The sequence below is a fragment of the Natator depressus genome, chromosome 10 (assembly GCF_965152275.1).
Source record: "Natator depressus isolate rNatDep1 chromosome 10, rNatDep2.hap1, whole genome shotgun sequence".
NCBI classification, from domain to species: Eukaryota; Metazoa; Chordata; order Testudines; family Cheloniidae; genus Natator; species Natator depressus.
This window is the reverse complement of record NC_134243.1, coordinates 77369228-77387090: the sequence shown is the minus strand read 5'-3', so window position 1 is coordinate 77387090 and position 17863 is coordinate 77369228. Positions and strand designations below refer to the sequence as shown.

Genomic DNA, 17863 nt, shown 5'->3' with positions numbered 1-17863 from the left:
TCAATTGGCATCTACCTTCCAGCAGCTCCCTCTGCACGCCAGATTGCGTACCACTGTGGCAGGATGGTTGAGTGCCCATTGGACTGGATGAGCCAGATCTTCAGCTCGTTGTCGGTCCACTGAAGTCAATAGAGCTACATCGATTTACTCCCGCTGGGGAGCTGACCCCAATATGTTCAATGATCTAGGGAAGCATTATTATTATTTATTATTAACAACGATTTTATAAAGTGCCTTCCCTGACATGGGTCTGGACCCATTGCACGGCACACCCAATTGGCATTGAACCTGAACATATTTTGAACTTCCACAGCACCAACCCGCCAAGACGCTCCAACCACTTTACAAACATTGACTAAAATTAAGCCCCAGGTTATCCCCATGAGCTATTATTCTCATTTTACAGAAGGCGGGGGGGGGGGGGAGGAGGGAGAGAGGAGAAACTGAGGCCCACCCAAGTTAAATGACTTGCCCAGGGGCCAACAGTAAGTCTATGTCAGAGCCAGGACTAGAATCCAGACTCCCGAACATGCATCATCTCTCCATGTGAGCCCCAGTCCTGCATGGCTATGAGCAACTCCTACAGTATGCCGCCTATTACTCCAATCAAAGTTGAGGGCACGCAGCACCTCGCAGTATCAGACCCATGGGGTGAATGGGGATTGGGCCTGAGCCAAAGCCCTCTGAAGACAATATGGAAAATTTTTCTAAAGCACTGAAGTGACTTAGGAGCCTAAGTCTCATTGCAAGTCCATGGGATTTAGTCTCCTAAATGCCCAAGTCACTTTTTGAAAATGGGGCTTGGACTCCTAAATCACTTAGGCCCAGATCCTCTAAGGGAAATACATGAGAATTACACACCTAAATACCTTTGACAATCTGGGCATTAGGCACTTTTGAAACTTTTACCCTGATACTAGTTCCATTGACTTCAACAAACTTTGAAATCAGGCCCTGTAACCAGAGCTGACCATGGGTTTTTGGGGACCATTCTGATATATCGTCACTGTTTACTTACAGCAATAAAAAATAGAAAAATCCCACCCAGCCAAGCTATTTTGATCTCAGTCAGATCAGGTTGGTCAGTCTCCATGCACTTGCATGGTGGGGTTGGTGTAACTGCCTCTGATGACCATTGGCATTAAAGCATCATCTCTTTTCACTGAGAAGCTAATGCAAGGGGGCTGAGAGGGGACTACAATGTAGAGGCCAGAAGGATATTTCTTTGGATTGCCTAGTTCATCTCATTTGCATGGGATGTACAGTTATGCTCCTCTATTTTCTCTAAGGCATCATTAGTGCTGACGCCACACACTCATTTCCACTGATAGCAAAACTGCCGGATCATTGGCACAGTTGTTTTCAATTAATTGAGGATATATCGCTCCACCTCAGCTCAGCAACCTAACTGCCATGTGGAATCACCCGGCTTATGCACAGCAAGGCACAACGGCACCAGCCACCATTCATTTATGTCTGTAATGAAATGGCATAGGCTGGTCCTTAACAGCCACTATTAGGGCCGTAAACAAAGGATTTCTATTAGAGAAAGCGATTTCCAGTGGAGAGCCCCACCGGGCCCTGCCTGTGCCTCAGAGACCTCAGGAGCAGTCATCTGACTGCATTGCCATGCAGGAGTGTCTTTGAGCTCCATTCCTGAATATGGGCTCCATAAAGTTTTAGGGCTAGTGTCTTCTAATCCTCTGGGGGCCTTTGTGCCTGTAATTCCTGTGGTAACGAGGGCAGTTGTCAAGACAAAGGGAAGCAAGGAATGGGAAGGGCTGTGGTTGTAGTTCCCCTCTGGAATCTGTTCCATTTCTCCTGGCTGAGCTAGTGCAGGGCTTGGGAGACCCCTGGCCACCACTGATTTAAGGACATATTCCTCAGGCAGGACAGAACGGCTGACAACCCACCTCCATCGTTGTGCTCGAAGTGCCTCTTCCTGTCAGATGTGCGATTTGCTCATCGCACACTGCACTGACTGAAAGGAAACCCTCTGCCGCACAAGGGAAAGCAAGTGAGTGGGCTAGATCCCCAGTGTCTATAGACTTGGCCCATTGACTGGGAGAGAGCAAGGCCCATTGGCACCAGCAGGGGAGCTGGCTAAGGTCCTGCTCTTCAGAAAGATTCTGGAGATGGAAGCTAATCCCTTTGGCAGAGATGCCATTAAATGGCCGGGTTAAATGTTCTAGCATTGAGTCCGGGGGAGGTGACAGAGAGCTGCAGCCTGAGGGAAGACCCAGATTCCCCCTCATAGCTCTGTCAAGGGGGGGGGGAGATGTCCTCCTTAGAACAAGTCATGTTTCTGTTCCCAGACTTCCTTACCTCAGTCCCTGCTGGCCTCCTCTGTCCACAGCTGACTTGAGGATCCTCCCTGAGACAGGGGTCCTCTCTGCTGAGGGGGATCTGTGGGAAGAAGCAATGCAGCATCTGGCAGCATTACTCTTCTGCCTCACCCCCCCCATGCAGTCCTGGGGCAGGAGGATTTCCCCCAACCCAGTAACACAGCTCCTTTGCCCACATACCTACTGCCATTCAGGGATCCCCAGACCTGTGGAGAGCCCTTGGCAGGCGTGGGAGCATGCTGCCGTGGAGGTACAGCAGACAAATATTACTCCCTTTTAAACAAAAATACCTAGCACTGTTCATCCACAGATCTCAAAGGGCTTTACAAAGTAGGTCCAGAATCATTATCCCAGAGGGGAAAACTGAGGCACGGGAAGAGAAGTGACTTGTCCAAGGTGACCCAGAAAAAGCAGTAGCAGAGTCAGGACCAGACCTCAGGTTGCCTGTGTCCCGGCCTGCTGCTCTGTCCACTCCAGCAGCAATAGAAACCTTTTGCTAAAATCCTGCAACCAGCGAAGATTACCAGCTATTCTCTGGTATTCCAGCCCGTGCTGATTCCAGGCAGAACGAAGGGGATAGCAAATTGTACTGCCTTTTTCCAGAAAGGGGATGGTGTCAGGTCAATTCTCATCTCTCAGAGCTGGGGCTCTTAAACTTAGTTAAAATCCTGACCAATAAAATGAGACTCTCTTTGAGATGTTCCATAAAATGGCAAACCTACTCCAGGCTGAAAGCCCAGAAAACTCCAGCTGATTTACACCGGTCTTGATGAGTGCAAAATATGGCTCCATGATCATAAAATGGCTGGTGCAAAAACAATGTACATGTATATACCTAACTGCTCAGGAGATGCTGATGTTTAGGTAGCCCTGTAACTTTGCATAGCACTTGACAAAGAAGAAGAAGAAGTCCTTGTCCTGAACTTCTTTTTTATTATGTCAACTGTGGCCCAGATCATCCCCCAGAACAGTAGAAACTGAGTTTCAGGGGCTGATTCTCAACTCACTAGTGTAAATCAGGAGTAACTCCGTTCAATGGAGCTACTGTGGTATAAAACCAGTGTACGTGAAGGAGACTCATGCCCTCAAAGTCTCTGTTCTCATAGTCCATTGTGACAAAGTTCCTCCTCTTCCTCGGTGGGTCCTGTACTTATTGGCGGATTTGCTCGCCTCAGAGATTCACAGCAGCCCTCAGTTTGGCCACTCTTGCTAGTGGCTCAAACCTGCTGTCCATTCAGCTAACCTCATCACTGGCCAGCATGGGGGAAACAGAGAACAATCCCCGCAGTCTCTGTGTCCCACCTAGTGGGTCGGGGACAGGGCAGATCCTTTTCCAATTTAGACCTTCCCTTCTGGTGTTTCTCACAGACCAGGTCAACTCCTCCTGTGTCCAGTCAGGAGTTGAGGGGGGGGAGGGGGGGGAGAGAAACTGGGCCCACCCTCTACACCGGCGTCCAGCCCAGGGCCCTGTGGATAGCAGCTGTCCACAATGTTCCCCGTATCAGCTGCGTGATGGCTACAACTTTGTGGGCTACTTTCTCATGGCCTTTCCCCAGCACCTTCTTTATCCTCACTGCAGGATCTTCCTCCTGAAGCCTGATCACGCTTAACCACTTCACCCCACCAGCAGCACACCTTCTCACTCCTGACACGCCCCCCTGCTAACCGATGGGAGGTCCTTTTTAAACCAGGTGTCCTGATTTGCCTGCCTGCCATAATTGAATCTAGAAAGTTCTTAATTGGCTCCAGGTGTCTTGATTAGCTTGCTTGTCTTTATTGCTTCTGGCAGGTTCCTGATTGCTCTAGGGCAGCCCCTTCTCTGGTCACTCAGGGAACAGGAAGCTGTTCATCCAGTGGCCAATATATTTGCCTTCTACCAGACTCCTGTATCCTACTTGTCTGGGTCTGTCACAACGTGGAAGGTCTGGTTGGTGGGAGACATGGGGGATCTCTACCCCTAAAATACTCAGGGGCAATGGACTTGAGCAGGGCTGGCTCTAAGGGCTGGAGAACAAGGTGATTGCTCTAGGCACCAAATTCCACTCAGCAACACCACTCAGCTCTTTTGGTTTATTCTCTTCTCCCAAGTCCTGGGCCACTGGGGGTGGGGTAGGGAGGCCTGAGAGCTGAAAAAGATTTTCCCCCTAGTCAGCAAAATGGCTAGGGCCACTCCTGGACTTGATGCATCTTGTAGAAAGAGGAAGTGTTGCCAGCTCCCAAGATTTCATCACGGCTCTTGTGCTATCTGGTGTTTGCCTGAAAGCTCCAGCTCCCAGGGTCATGTGAGTATGTGCCACTCTCTGCTTCTGTTTTTGAAAAGTAAGTGTGTAGCCCTTGTGGTTGCAGAAAAAAGCTTGAAAAAGTGAATTGTAAAGGCTCAGAAACCAGAAGGCAAATAAAGAGCCCAACATTTATTAAGTCTTAAAATTAGGGCTGTTGAAGGATTAAAAAAATTAATCGTGCTGTTAAAGAATAATAGAATAGCATTAATTTAAATATTTTTGGATGTTTTCTACATTTTCAAATATATCAACTTCAATTACAACACAGACTACAAAGTGTACAGTCCTCACTTTATATTTATTGATTACAAATATTTTCACCGTAAAAAATAAGAGATAGTATTTTTCAATTCATCCAATACAAGTACCGTAGTGCAGTCTCTTTATTATGAAAGTTGAACTTACAAATGTAGAATTATGTACAAAAATAACTGCATTCAAAAATACAACAATGTAAAACTTTAGAGCCTACAAGCCCAATCAGTCCTACTTCTTGTTCTGCCAATTGCTCAGACAAACAAGTTTGTTTACATTTGCAGAAGATAATGCTGCCTGCTTCTTATTTACAATGTCACCTGAAAGTGAGACGAGGCGTTTGCATGGCACTGTTGTAGCCAGCATTGCAAGGTATTTACATGACTGATGTGCTAAGGATTCATATGTCCCTTGATGCTTCAACCACCATTCCATAAGACATGTGCCCATGCTGATGACGGGTTCTGCTCGATAACAATCCAAAGCAGTGTGGACCGACGCATGTTCATTTTCATCATCTGAGTCAGATGTCACCAGAAGAAGGTTGATTTTCTTTTTTGGTGGTTCGGGTTCTGTAGTTTCCACATCGGAGCGTTGCTCTTTTTTTAAGACTTCTGAAAGCATGCTCCACACCTCATCCCTCTCAGATTTTGGAAGGCACTTCAGATTCTTAAACCTTCAGTCGAGTGCTGTAGCTATCTTTAGAAATTTCACACTGGCACCGTCTTTGCATTTTGTCAAATTTGCAGTGAAAGTGTTCTTAAAATGAACATGCTGGGTCATCATCTGAGACTGCTATAATATGAAATATATGGCAGAATGCGGGTAAAACAGAGCAGAGGACATACAATTCTCCCCCAAGGAGTTCAGTCACAAATTTAATTATGCATTTTTTTTTTTTAAGGAGTGTCATCAGCATGGAAACATGTCCTCCGGAATGGTGGCCGAAGCACGAAGAGGGATATGAATCTTTAGCGCATCTGGCACGTAAATATCTTGTGACACCAGCTACAACAGTGCCATACGAATGCCTGTTTTCACTTTCAGGTGACTTTGTAATTAAGAAGTGGGCAGCATTATCTCCCGTAAATGTAAACAAACTTGTTTCTTTTAGCAATTGGCTGAACAAGAAGTAGGACTGATTGGACTTATAGGCGCTAAAGTTTTACACTGTTTTGTTTTTGAGTGCAGTTATGTAACAAACCCCTACATTTGTAAGATGCACTTTCATGATAAGAGATTGCACTATAGTACTTGTATGAGGTGAACTGAAAAATACTATTTATTTTATCATTTTTACAGTGCAAATATTTATAATAAAAATAATATAAAGTGAGCACTGTGCACTTTGTATTCTGTGTTGTAATTGAAATCGCTATATTTGAAAATGTAGAAAAACATCAAAAAATATTTAATAAATTTAAATTGGTATTCTATTGTTTAACAGTGCGATTAATCGCAATTCCTTTTTTTTACATTTGTTTACATTTACATACAAAATTAATCACGATTCATTTTTTTAAATCGTGATTAAATTTTTTGAGTTAATCGCATGAATTAACTGCAATTAATTGACAGCCCTACTTAAAATCTCATGATTTGTAAGCCAATCTCATGATTTGGGGCGGAAGGGGCTGACTCAGGATTTCTGAATGAGTGGAGTTTGCAAAATCAGACAGGTGATTAGTGTCAGTTTATGAAATCCTAGCTGAAATCAGTGTGACAGACCTGTGACTCCAGATCTAGGGCTCCTAGCCTGGATCTGTCAAGGACCCACAACGTTTAGCTGAGTCTCATTCTCTGTCCTTTCCAATTCTGGGTCCTGGGAACCGGGCCCAGGACCACCATGCCAAGCCCAGTTGAGAAGGGATTTAGAATAGGTGAATATGCATGAGCAGTGATTTAAGAAAAGCTCTTTAGAAAGTTCCAAGTTTGATTTACTTTTTTTTTAAACCCAGAATGTAGTTTAATGTTTCTGAAGCCCGGTCTTCTGCCCTGGGAAATTCTGAGAGTCCAGAATAGCTGTTAGCATTACGGGAATGCTTGCTATGGGCCCTGGCCTCATTAAGAAGAGCAAGCGAGAGGCCTAAGAATGAGCAGCTAAGAATTTGGGCTGAAAGGTCAGGGACCGCTCAGAAATAACTGAGAGGTAGGCAGGGTCTGTTCAGTCAAGAGAAAATAACCTCCTCTGCAATATCCACACGGGATCTCGGTATTTCTCTTACAACTCAATCCTCTGCTAAGTTCACCTGAAAACAAATCTCGAACACACAGCTGGTGGGCAAAGTAGTAATGTCGTCTTTGCTTCCTAGCAGACTGGAATGTATGTGTACAGTTATGTAACATCCAGGCAGTAATGGGTTGGCTGTTATTAAAAAGTATTTTAACTGGAAAGCCCACTGAGCAGATCAGGTTACTAAATCCACCTCCTCCTTTCTATATCGGTCTGGTTTTACAAGATGACTGCCCATCGCAGTGTCTTCTGCACCAGGGATCCAGCGGTTGATTTGCAAAAGGCACAGAGGGTACGAGTGGGAATCAAAGCTGTGTGGGGGACAAGGCTGTCAGGATAACTGCTCCCTCCCCCACACCCCAAAATGGTGTTTCTAGTACCAGTGTAGTTCGGTGCATTCCAAAGGGGAAAACTGTGCTCTTCGGGTCTCTCTCCCCCAATGGTAAGCCACCCCTAGAAGGGACAGGCTAGCAGACTGCAGTGGTGGTGGGGAACATCATCTGGATGCGGGAGGGGGGATTTTTCTCCCCCTCACTCTTCTTCCATCCATTCAAACTTCCTCCACCCCCATTTTTCAGCTGCTGTGGAGATGGGGGCAGGAGCAGTGGCCAAGCAAAGTACTTCTGTATGTACCATCCATGGGTAGATCTCAAAGCACTTTACAACCATTAATACAACTAACTTGATATGTTTTTAATGAGATTACAAGTTTGGTTGATATAGGTAATAGTGTTGATGTAATAGGCAGACTTTTGTAAGGTGTTTGACTTGATACCGGAGGACACTTTGATTAAACAACAAAGCACACATGAACTGGATTAAAAGCTGACTAACTGATAGGTTCCACAGTGTCACTGTAAATGGGGAATCGTCACTGAATTAGGTGGGGGTCTGTTCTTGGCCCTACACTACTTACCATTTTTATTAGTAACCTGAAAGAAAACAAAATCATCGCTGATCAAATTTGCAGATGACCCAAAAATTGAGGGAGTGGTAAATAATGAGACCACGCCACTAATACAGAGCCATCTTGATTGCTTGGTAAACAAGGTGCAAGCAAACAATGTGCTTTAATACAGCTAAATATAGAGGTATACGTCTAGGAATAACGAATGTCGGCCATATTTACGGGATGGGGGCTCTCTCCTGGGAAGCAGTGACTCTCAAAAAGATTAGGGGGTCATGGTGGATAATCTGCTAAACATGACCTCCCAGTGTGACACTCTGGCCCAAAGCGCTAATGTTATCCTGGGATGCATAAAGAGGGGAATCTCAAGGAGGAGTAGAGAGGTTATTTGACCTCTGTGTTGGGCAGTGGGGTGACTGCTGCTGGAATACTGTGTCCAGTTCTGGTGCCCACAATTCAAGAAGGAAGTTGAAAAAATTGGAGAGGAATTGGAGAAGAGAAGATTAAAGGGTAACTAAAACTCTGTGATAGTGATAGACTCAAAGAGCTCAATCTATTTAACTTAACAAAGAGAAGGGAAATGGGTGACTTGATTACAGTCTGTAAATACCTAGGTGGGGAACAAGTATTTAATAATGGGCTTTTCAATCTAGCAGAGAAAGGTACAAAATGATCCAGTGGCTGGAAGTTGAAGCTAGACAAAATCAGACTGGAAATAATGTGCACATTTTTTAACAGTGAGAGTAATTAACCACTGGAACAATTTATTGAGGTCATGGTAGAGTCTCCATCACTGACATTTTTCAGATCAAGCTTAGATGTTTTTCTAAAAGCTCTGTGCTAGGAATTATTTTGGGAAGTTCTATGGCCTGTGTTATGTAGGAGGCCAGAAGAGATGATCAACAATGGTCCCTTCTGGCCTTGGATCCATGAATGAATTCGGACTTGCACCTGGAGAGTAGGGAAATATTCTCATCCCCACTTCACACACGGGGAAAGTGAGGCTCTGGGCACATTAACACGACTTGTACAAGACCACAGAATGAGTCTGTGGTATAATTTGGGAATAGGACCCAGCATTCCTCCTTTAGGCACCTTGTTCTGCACTGGGTTTTAAACTGAATTAGGGAACTATGGTTAACCATGGGCTAGCTAGACTTATGCATAATATAGTTTGTCCTGCCAGTATGGCTGGATTAATCACCTGAGGACCATATTTCAGAGGATGTACACCCACACTGGTCAGCCAACCTGTGTTCGAAGTCAGTGGATTTGGATTCATGTTTGAAGTGAGCTCACCACTGCCCCCTAACGCAGGTAAAGGCCGGGGTAAACAGGCCCTAGACCATGCAAACTTTTGCATTCATTTGACTGGGTTTTTTTTTGTTGACATTCACGTACCGTTATATGTCTTTACCATCATCTGTTACAAAAGACGTACTGTGCTGTATTTAGTCTGCAATCTGCATGCACCTCTGTCAAAAACATGGGCTACTTACTGCCTGACCAAAGAATTCACTTTGGTCTCAAAACAAAGTCTGCAAACGGAGTCCCTAATAGTACTGCTTGGAAAAACAAAGTGAACATTTCATCAACTTTTTTTTTTTAATGTCAAAAAATCTCTGGTTCTCTCCAAGGTGAGAATGAGCTCATTGTACTGCAAGATCCAGCTTATTGCCCTCCCAGTTACCCAGCAATCACTGTCGAACCCCCAAAACTGAGCTCAGAAACCAGAGCCCCAAGAAATGGCCTTATAGCATCACAGACATGGAAGACTGGAAGGGACCGCAATAGGTCTTCTAGTCCAGTCCCCTGCACTTACTTTTACTCCGGGCAGGACGAAGTAATAACTCGACCAGTCCTAGTTATGTTCAGCCTTGAGGGGTTAGACAATTATCTCAAGGCCAGGGGCCACAGTCAATACTTTAACCGCTTCCCTTGCCCCAGGCACACAGGTGTTGGAAGTAGGGGTGCTGCTGCACCTCCTGGCTTGAAGTAGCAATCACAACCCAAATACGTGGCTTCTGCCTCCAGCACCCCCACGGTAAAAATTGTTCCAGCACCAGTGCTCAGGCAGAGCCGGTCGAACACCTCTCCTGCTGTCCCCAGGGCTCCCAGCTCCTAGTAGGGAAGAAGGAACGGAGCAGCAGCTTCTCCTCCCTCCCCTGCGAAGCAGCAGGTGCCAGCTGGGGAGCAGTTGTGAAACTGCAGCAGGGGAGGGCCAGAAAAGCTACTCCTAGAAGGCTGTTTTTAGCTTACTAGTGCTAAGGGTGATGTGGGAAGAAGCCAGACCACCATACGGGACCATTTCGTAAATTCATCCCTGGTATAATTCCATGGAAATCAATGGACACTGGGCTAAACAATAATTGCTTTTGTCCTGTTATTACACATGCTTGGTCTCAGTCTTAATGGCAGCCTGGTTTCTAGTAGGCATTCTTCACTCTCGAGAGACCATGGATGCGCCCCTGAGAAGTAAAGAATTTACTCAGTTGGTTTTTATGGCAGCCGGGACTGTGGCTGAAGACACCCACTCGAGAGACCATCGCTGCAGCAATAGATGGGGTGTTGCGCTGGGAGTCAGGAGCCCTGGGTTTTATTCCTGCCCCTGTTGCTGACCTGCTGGGTGAGCTTGTACAAGGTGACGTCACTTCAGTGCCCTGGTTTCCCCAACTGTAAAATGAGGATAATGATACCGACCTCCTTTGTTACGTGCTTTTTGAGACCCATGGATGAAGAGCACTGTGCAAGAGCTACGTGTTATAATTATTGGTTTCCCCTCTAACCCTTCAACTTTCTTGAAGTATAAGCTGTTTGGGGGCAGGGAGTGTCTCTCACTATGTTTGTAAAACACCTAGCACCATGATCTTAGTTGGGGCCTATAAGAGCTGTACTCTAATACAAATAGAAATACAGTTTGTGTATAAGCCTCCCGCTCTCTCTGCTCCTGTGTGTGCACTGAGAAAAGTTAGTCGTGCGCGCTCTCTCTCTCTCTTTCTTTCTCTCTCTCTCTCTCTTTTTTTTTTTTTTGGTTAGAATTTCATTGCTGTGGATTTAAGCTACCTTAATACTTCCTAACTTCAGCTGGAAATGTTTCACTGATACTTTTGGAACTTCCCTTTGTACATCTTGTACAAAAGGGACCAACATTACTCCTTTTCTAGTACTGACCATGTTGTCTGTGCACGTTCCTGATTGTTGGCACAGTGAATTAAATTCAGGCGAACAAGATTCAAGATGTTCCCATATTTAAAACATCCCCCCCCCCCCCAAGACAACAAGTCAGTTAAAAAAAAAAAAGCCATTTCCTTCAGAACCTGACCACAAAGGATTATTAAGTAGAATAACTTTGCCCTGAAGAGTTATGTTTAACTCTGCAAGACAAATGGTCCCTTTCTTAAAGTGTAAAATAATTTGTTAGCTCTTAATTTGATCTTCTAGAATTAGCATGTAAAGCAATTTTCTCTTTTCTGTCAGTGCAATAAATCAATCCTTTATAGACAGAAATGTTGTTTATATCCTCTAAAGGGGGGGGGGGGGGAGGGGAGGAAGCTAGAGTTCTTCTCTGTGGCTTTGTTTTAGACAGTAGAAATCTATCTTCAGCATCTTGCATACTGTTGCTCTTTCTCTTACATGCAGCCGGTAAATGCATAACATACTTCCTTTGTAATTCCTCTCTCTTTGAGTTGCCTGATTTAGGGAGCAGAGCTCTATTTTAACACCCATTTGCTCACATGGTAGAAGTTTGCTTTAATTAATTTCCAGGGGACTAAACTCATCCCTGTTGTATCAATGCACTGACTCCAGTCAAGATACACTAGGAATAGATTTAGCTCAATATATCTTGTTTTTATGGAGGGGAGGGGTATTTGAATTTCTTTAACTTCTGTCTAACTGTCCAAATCCCCTTCATCTGACCCAACGGTAGATAAGTTTTACCATATTAAATGGGAGATCTTTTCTTGCTCTTTGCATCAGAGTGGGCCAAATTCCTCCTCCTCAGTCACACCAGCATCCATCCGGAGCAATTCAACTATGCAAGGAAACCCAGTGCAACTCTACTTTGCAGAACCGCTGTTCTATCAAAGCTGCCTCCCTGGGATGCTTTTGCAGAGTGAAATAAATGAAGCACATGCTTTGCATTTGCACAAGCCCCAAACAATTGGTGGAGGGTGCCCTTTCATTGAGCTAATCCAGAGTAAAAATAAAAACGGGCAGCGGTATTTGTAGCTGAGCCAAAGGAAAAGGTTCCCATACAACTTTCTTTTCTTTTTTTTTTTTGGGTGCCCTTTAATTTTATTTTTTTGGTAACTACAGTGCGAACATGACCATCACTTTTTCTTGAGACTCCCCTCGCTGCCTTTTCCTTTATGCTTTGCAAAATGAGCCCGGCTCCCCTGAATCTCAGGAAAGAAAGCAGCTATTCGCCGGTTTATAAAAGAAAGTGCATGAGCCTTTTGATGTTCTCCTGGAATATCCAGGCTCCAGTTCAAAGCCTGGTGGGGCAAGGGGGGGATCCGTTTGCTTTGCCTTGAAATGTCCAGTCGCATAAAGCGCCAGTTGGATCTTTTGTTCCCCAGAAGGGGCCTCCAGGAGAGAGAGGAGTGAGTGTGCACGGGGGGAAGAGAGGGATCGCTGGCCCCGGTGCAGGGGAGGCAGTAATGTTCATGCCTGTGTGTTTGCAAAGAGCAAAGGGAGATGCTGACAGATCCCTGATAGATGTGCAAGATGGCGCAAGCCCATTCCAGCCTCTCCAGCCACCAATTGTCTTAGGCAGCGCTCGCACCATGAGGATCTAGGTTGGCTTCCAACCCCCCCCCCCTTTTTTTTCCATTTCGGTGCTTTGGAGATATTTTGGGGGGCCCTGAAACCCGCTTTTGAGGGGGCTGATTCTCCCCCCCCTACACCCCTCCAGCTGGATTTCCCCCCCGGATCGCAGAGGAGGAGAGACACCAGCCACACCAAAAGTGGATCCATGGCTTCCCCCGGCTCTCCTCTGCCGGCCGGCGTGTTCGGGTTCCTGCTGCTCGCCTTCGCGGGAGGTAAGCGGGGATCCCTCTCCTGCCTGCCCGGGGGGTGGGGTGGGGGCAGAGACCCACGCTGGGGGGTGACCCCCCGCACCCCATTCCATCTCCCCCGGCTCCGACCTGTCTCCGCCGGCTCGGAGCGTGTTGCTGAGCCGCTTTCCAGAAGGGGCAGGAGCCCCTCTGTGGCTGGGGCATTTATTTGCACCCGGGCACTGGGTGCCTGAATTTCTACCTGGCTCTAAAGGGGGGATGTCGGGAGGGGTGGGGGGCACCAGCGCTGATCCAGCCACACGCTCCCCGCCTGTGTTTTGATTTTCTTGGCTGCTTTGCTGGGAGCACATGGGTCTGTCAACAAGCTCCTTTCCCAGCAGGGAAATTTGCCAAGCAGCCGTGAATACTACAGTATCGCTGCAAACGGGTCGCGCTCTCTCTGCACCCCCCACCCTCTCTCTGTGGCCAGGCAGCACTTGCTGGCTCGGTTGCTATTTTTTCTCCACTTTGGCAGTTCATTATTAGAGGCAGACTCGCTCTTTTCGGGGCTCCAGCCAGCAGCTCGAGAGTCACAGCAGTTGCATGGGGAGCTGAATTCCTGAAGCTCAGTGAGGCTCATCCTTGCACTGAAATGCCCTTCTGATTTCATTTGGGTCTGAGTCATCCTGAAACCGGGCCAGAGGTCTGTAAGCGATATTCTGAAGCACCGAGTAAACTTTTTTTCAACACACGCACGCACACACACACACACACACACACACACACAGAGGCAATTTATATTCTGCATTAGCATCCCCATGTTTGCAAAGTTCGACAGGATTTCCCCTACCAAGCGGGCTCGGGGGGGGGGGGGTAGGGGGTATGCTGGAAAACTGCAAGCTAAGCCATTTAAAATGTTCTCTGGCCAGGTTTTTGAAGTTTAAATCTTGATTGGTGTCAGTGGGGAAGATTGTGTGTAGCTGTGTAGATTGGAAAGAAGGGGGGGGGTATACAATTAAATAATGGGGGATTCCCCCTCCCCCACAGATGTTCCTATAGAATTTTCTGATGGCCTGTCAAATTATAAACCGGATTAATTGGAAATGTTCCAACTATATCAGAACTGCTTTATGTTTAATTGGAAGAAAGAAAAGAACCCCCCTGCATATAGATTCAGAATAGACCCCATGGCATTCGTTATCACTGATAGAAATTAACGTTGGTGTTACTGAGTGATCTGTGATTGCAATGGTGTTTGCACCATTACTATTTAGAATTCACACCTGGAAGAATATACACACACTGGGGTGTGTGTGTGTGGGATGAATCCTACCATAAAATGCACAATCCTTGTCAGTGCAAATGATAGCTAACAGGGTAGAAGTTATAGTGAAAGTTACAAGAGAAACAGCAAACTATTTTAAACCTACAAGTGTTATGCTTTCATGTAATGCTTGGCTTCGGTTCACACAAATGCCAACACAACCAGTAACACCCCCATAGGTGTAAGGCTGAACTACAAAAACATCAAAGGGGTTTTCCCCTGGACCTATCACAAACCCTGCTGATAAATTGTAACATTTTCTCCCCTAGTCTGGGTGCCCTTAAAATACAAAATCAATGTAAAAACAGAACCAAGAAAGGCAAGTGATCTTCTTTGGCAAAGGTGGAAAAATTCATGTGGGAAAAGGATTTCTCTCTTTCCCCCTCCCCGGTTCGTGGAGGAACCTGAACGAAATACGGTACAAGTTGTTTGAGAAACAGCTTAGCCTTCTCAGAACAGGAGAATAGTGTTACACTTAATCTGGGTGTATGAAAAATGATTAGGAAACCAGGGTGCTGGGTTATTACAGTAATAAACCTGCTGTACGGTTCTTAGCAGCCAGTGGTGGAAGAAGTGTGTGTAGCTCTTGGAAAATATAAAAACAGTGATGAATTGAACAGTAATGAGACAGGTCTCCTTATCAGCCTGGTATGATTTCTGGATAGATAATAGTGCAATTAAGGTGATTGAAATAATGCTTGGGGTGTTTTTACCTCTTTTTTTTTCCTTGCAAGTTATTGAAAATTTAACCTTCAAAAATCAAGCTCATTATTAGTTTATTGTCTACTGATCTCTTAGATTGCATCATGTTTTCGTTTTTATTGCAGTGTGTAGTTGTTTTGGTGACTTTGTGGTATGCTTTCCTGGTCCTTCTTAGGAACATTTGGCTGCGGTTTAAAAGGTGGTTGTTGTTTTTTCCTTCTTATTCTAGGATTTTTTTCTCCCTCAATAGGCTTAACACTGTAGAAACAGTGAGTGTAAGTTTCTGTGGCCCGCTGAATTTAATAAAACGTTCTATGTGTATGTCAATCAGTAACTCAATAGAAACCTTTTCCACTGTGAGGGAGACTGTGACTCATAGGTTCTGCATAGAGGAGGTAGTGTGTCATGTTGGGCTTTCTTTTTCTCAGGATGCTCTCTCTTTTCTTTACATAATGCTTGAGTTCCATCCTCCGTGTTTTTCAAACTTTCCAAAATTAGTGCAGGCTGCCTCTTAAATAAACCAAGTGAAAGCTGAACCGGCTGGGGGCTAAGTTCATGGGATCTGGGTTCAGCTTCAAGACAGTATTTCCTCTTTTTTTTAATTTCCTGGAGTTCTTTGTTCTGGGTGATGGACAGCTTTTGTCTGTCATTGCTGAGCCCTACATTCAAAGAAAGGCACAGGATATGAGATGCACCCAGGTTCTGCTTAGTAACAGCCTTGGAATTAAATGTTGTCATTTATATTTAAGTAGGCTTAACTTTTAAATTATTGAAGCTATAAGCTTTCGCTAATTCCTATTCTACATGGCTTTTGGGTTTTGTTTAATGTGAAAAGGGATTGCTTTCTCCTAAATTGGCATAAGACCCTGTCTTTTCTCTTAAAATACATACAGGGTATCTGGTATCATTTCCCTAATAAAACTCAAAGACAATATATGAAATTCAAACCTGCATTCAGTCTTTGTTTTGTTCAGGGAGTTCAGCTTAAGAATGTGTTTAAGTACTAAGAGCTGATCAGTTTTCATTTACAATCAAAATCTCATGGTTAATAAAATGACAGCAAGGGTTGTCTAGCAATAACAAAGTTACATGTAAAACCCGAGAGTGCTGAAAAGAGAGTGTAGAGTATGCCTGCATCTCCATATTGTGTAACTATACAATAATTGTTATTGTAATAACATCATGGCTGAGATCCCATGGTATCAGGGTGCCTATTATTATTTAATATTTATATTTCAATGGCACCTAATGGCTAATGCAGATAGTGCCCCATTGTATTAGGTGCTGTACAAACATATAGTCAGTCCCCGACCCAAGTAGCTAGATGAGACTCTGCATAATGGTAATACAGATAGAAATTTTATACATTTATCTAATCTTTTCTTCCTGGTCTTTATTACATATCAGCCTGCCGTCCTCCTACACCCAAAACTCCCTGTGAAGTCCATTGGGAGTTCAGAGCACGTAAAGAATACAGATTTGGGCCCAGGGTCTATATTACAATCCTGACTCCTCGCCCGCCCCCCCTCCATTTCTACACCAGTGTGACTCCACTGGTGTCATTTACATGGCATATGTGAGAGCAGAATCGGGCTCCCAGCAGTAACTTCTGTCAAATGGCAGAGAAGGCGTTTTTATGGTATACATACGAATGAGGAACTGTCTTTTTTCCTTCGCACTGACTTTACTTTTCTGATTTCCTTCTTTGTGCCTGGAATTTCTCTCTCTCTTCTCTTCCTCTTGGAGCATGCTGAGTGCAGAGCACGGACCCCATGCAGCACCAGCCCCTTCACAGCTATGCTCCGCAGATACTTTAGAAGCAGTTCCATCGAGTGTGTGCTCCTTTATCCCACCCCCCCGTGCGTTCACTTCCCCACTGCCTAAAAGTAACTCCTTTGTCTGAAGTATTGAGATCAAGAGAGCCTGGCTTTATCACCATGGTGCAGCATTGACATTCAGAGGCTGGCTCCTACTCCCATTGAAGTCAATGGGAACTTTCTTATTGACTTCAACGGGAGCAGGATCGGGCCCGAGCCGTGTGGTTTCTGTGTGAGGAGCAGCGTGTCAGTATAGCTCCATGCTGAGCTTCTGGCTTTTTCCTGTTGAAAGCAGAGAGCTAATTCTGCATTGATTAGAGAGCATGCCATGCATTTCATTTTGCAGATTGTAACAGCCTCAGAACATGAGCGGCTTTCTGGTTTTTTGACCCATAATATCACCCTTTTATTTGATCTAACCAGACAAGCCAGGCAAACCTTTTTCAGACTAAGAATTTTAATTTAAATTCACCTATATCCAAATGCGGTGGGAGGGGAAATAGTCAATTCAGAATTACTTTGGAATCACCAGCTTATTTGAACTTTACTGGAGCTTGTCGTTTTACAGAGTTTGGAAACTAATAAATTACAGAGCAGAGCTCATGAAAACCTACCCAGTCACTTTATCCAAAAGAATATGAACATTTTGGTTTTTCAAGGAAATAAAAATAATTGTTGACACATGTTCAGGAGTCACTGGCAAGCGTATAAACCCAATGTTTAAGGGGCAGACATGTCAATAATTGCACTTTAAAAGAAGAGCGAGGCAAGCAGGCTGACATATTGGGAAAAGCACATAGCTACTAATCTGGTGTTGCTATTATATCAGATGTCACTGTCCCACCGCAGCCTGCACTTGAGTGGAGCCTAGACACTTAACAGTCCAGACCTGCTGCTGCTGCTTTAGTAATTTAAAACCGGAGTTCCATAGCCGAGGAAAGGATTCGTTTCATTTTTGCTCATTGTTTTGATGAAGCTAATCGTAAAACAAAAGTTGGGAT

At 44.9% G+C, this 17863-nt stretch overlaps 1 protein-coding gene across 1 annotated transcript in view; it reads left to right on the top strand.

Annotated features, from left to right (window-relative positions):
- Window positions 1-12956: 12956 nt before the first annotated feature.
- IGDCC3 (immunoglobulin superfamily DCC subclass member 3) overlaps window positions 12957-17863 on the top strand; it is a 179951-nt gene continuing 175044 nt past the window's right edge. The window contains exon 1 of the mRNA XM_074966574.1: window positions 12957-13064. Coding sequence (XP_074822675.1) covers window positions 12998-13064 — 67 coding nt within the window. The 5' untranslated portion in view covers window positions 12957-12997. The remainder of the gene's footprint in view (window positions 13065-17863) is intronic.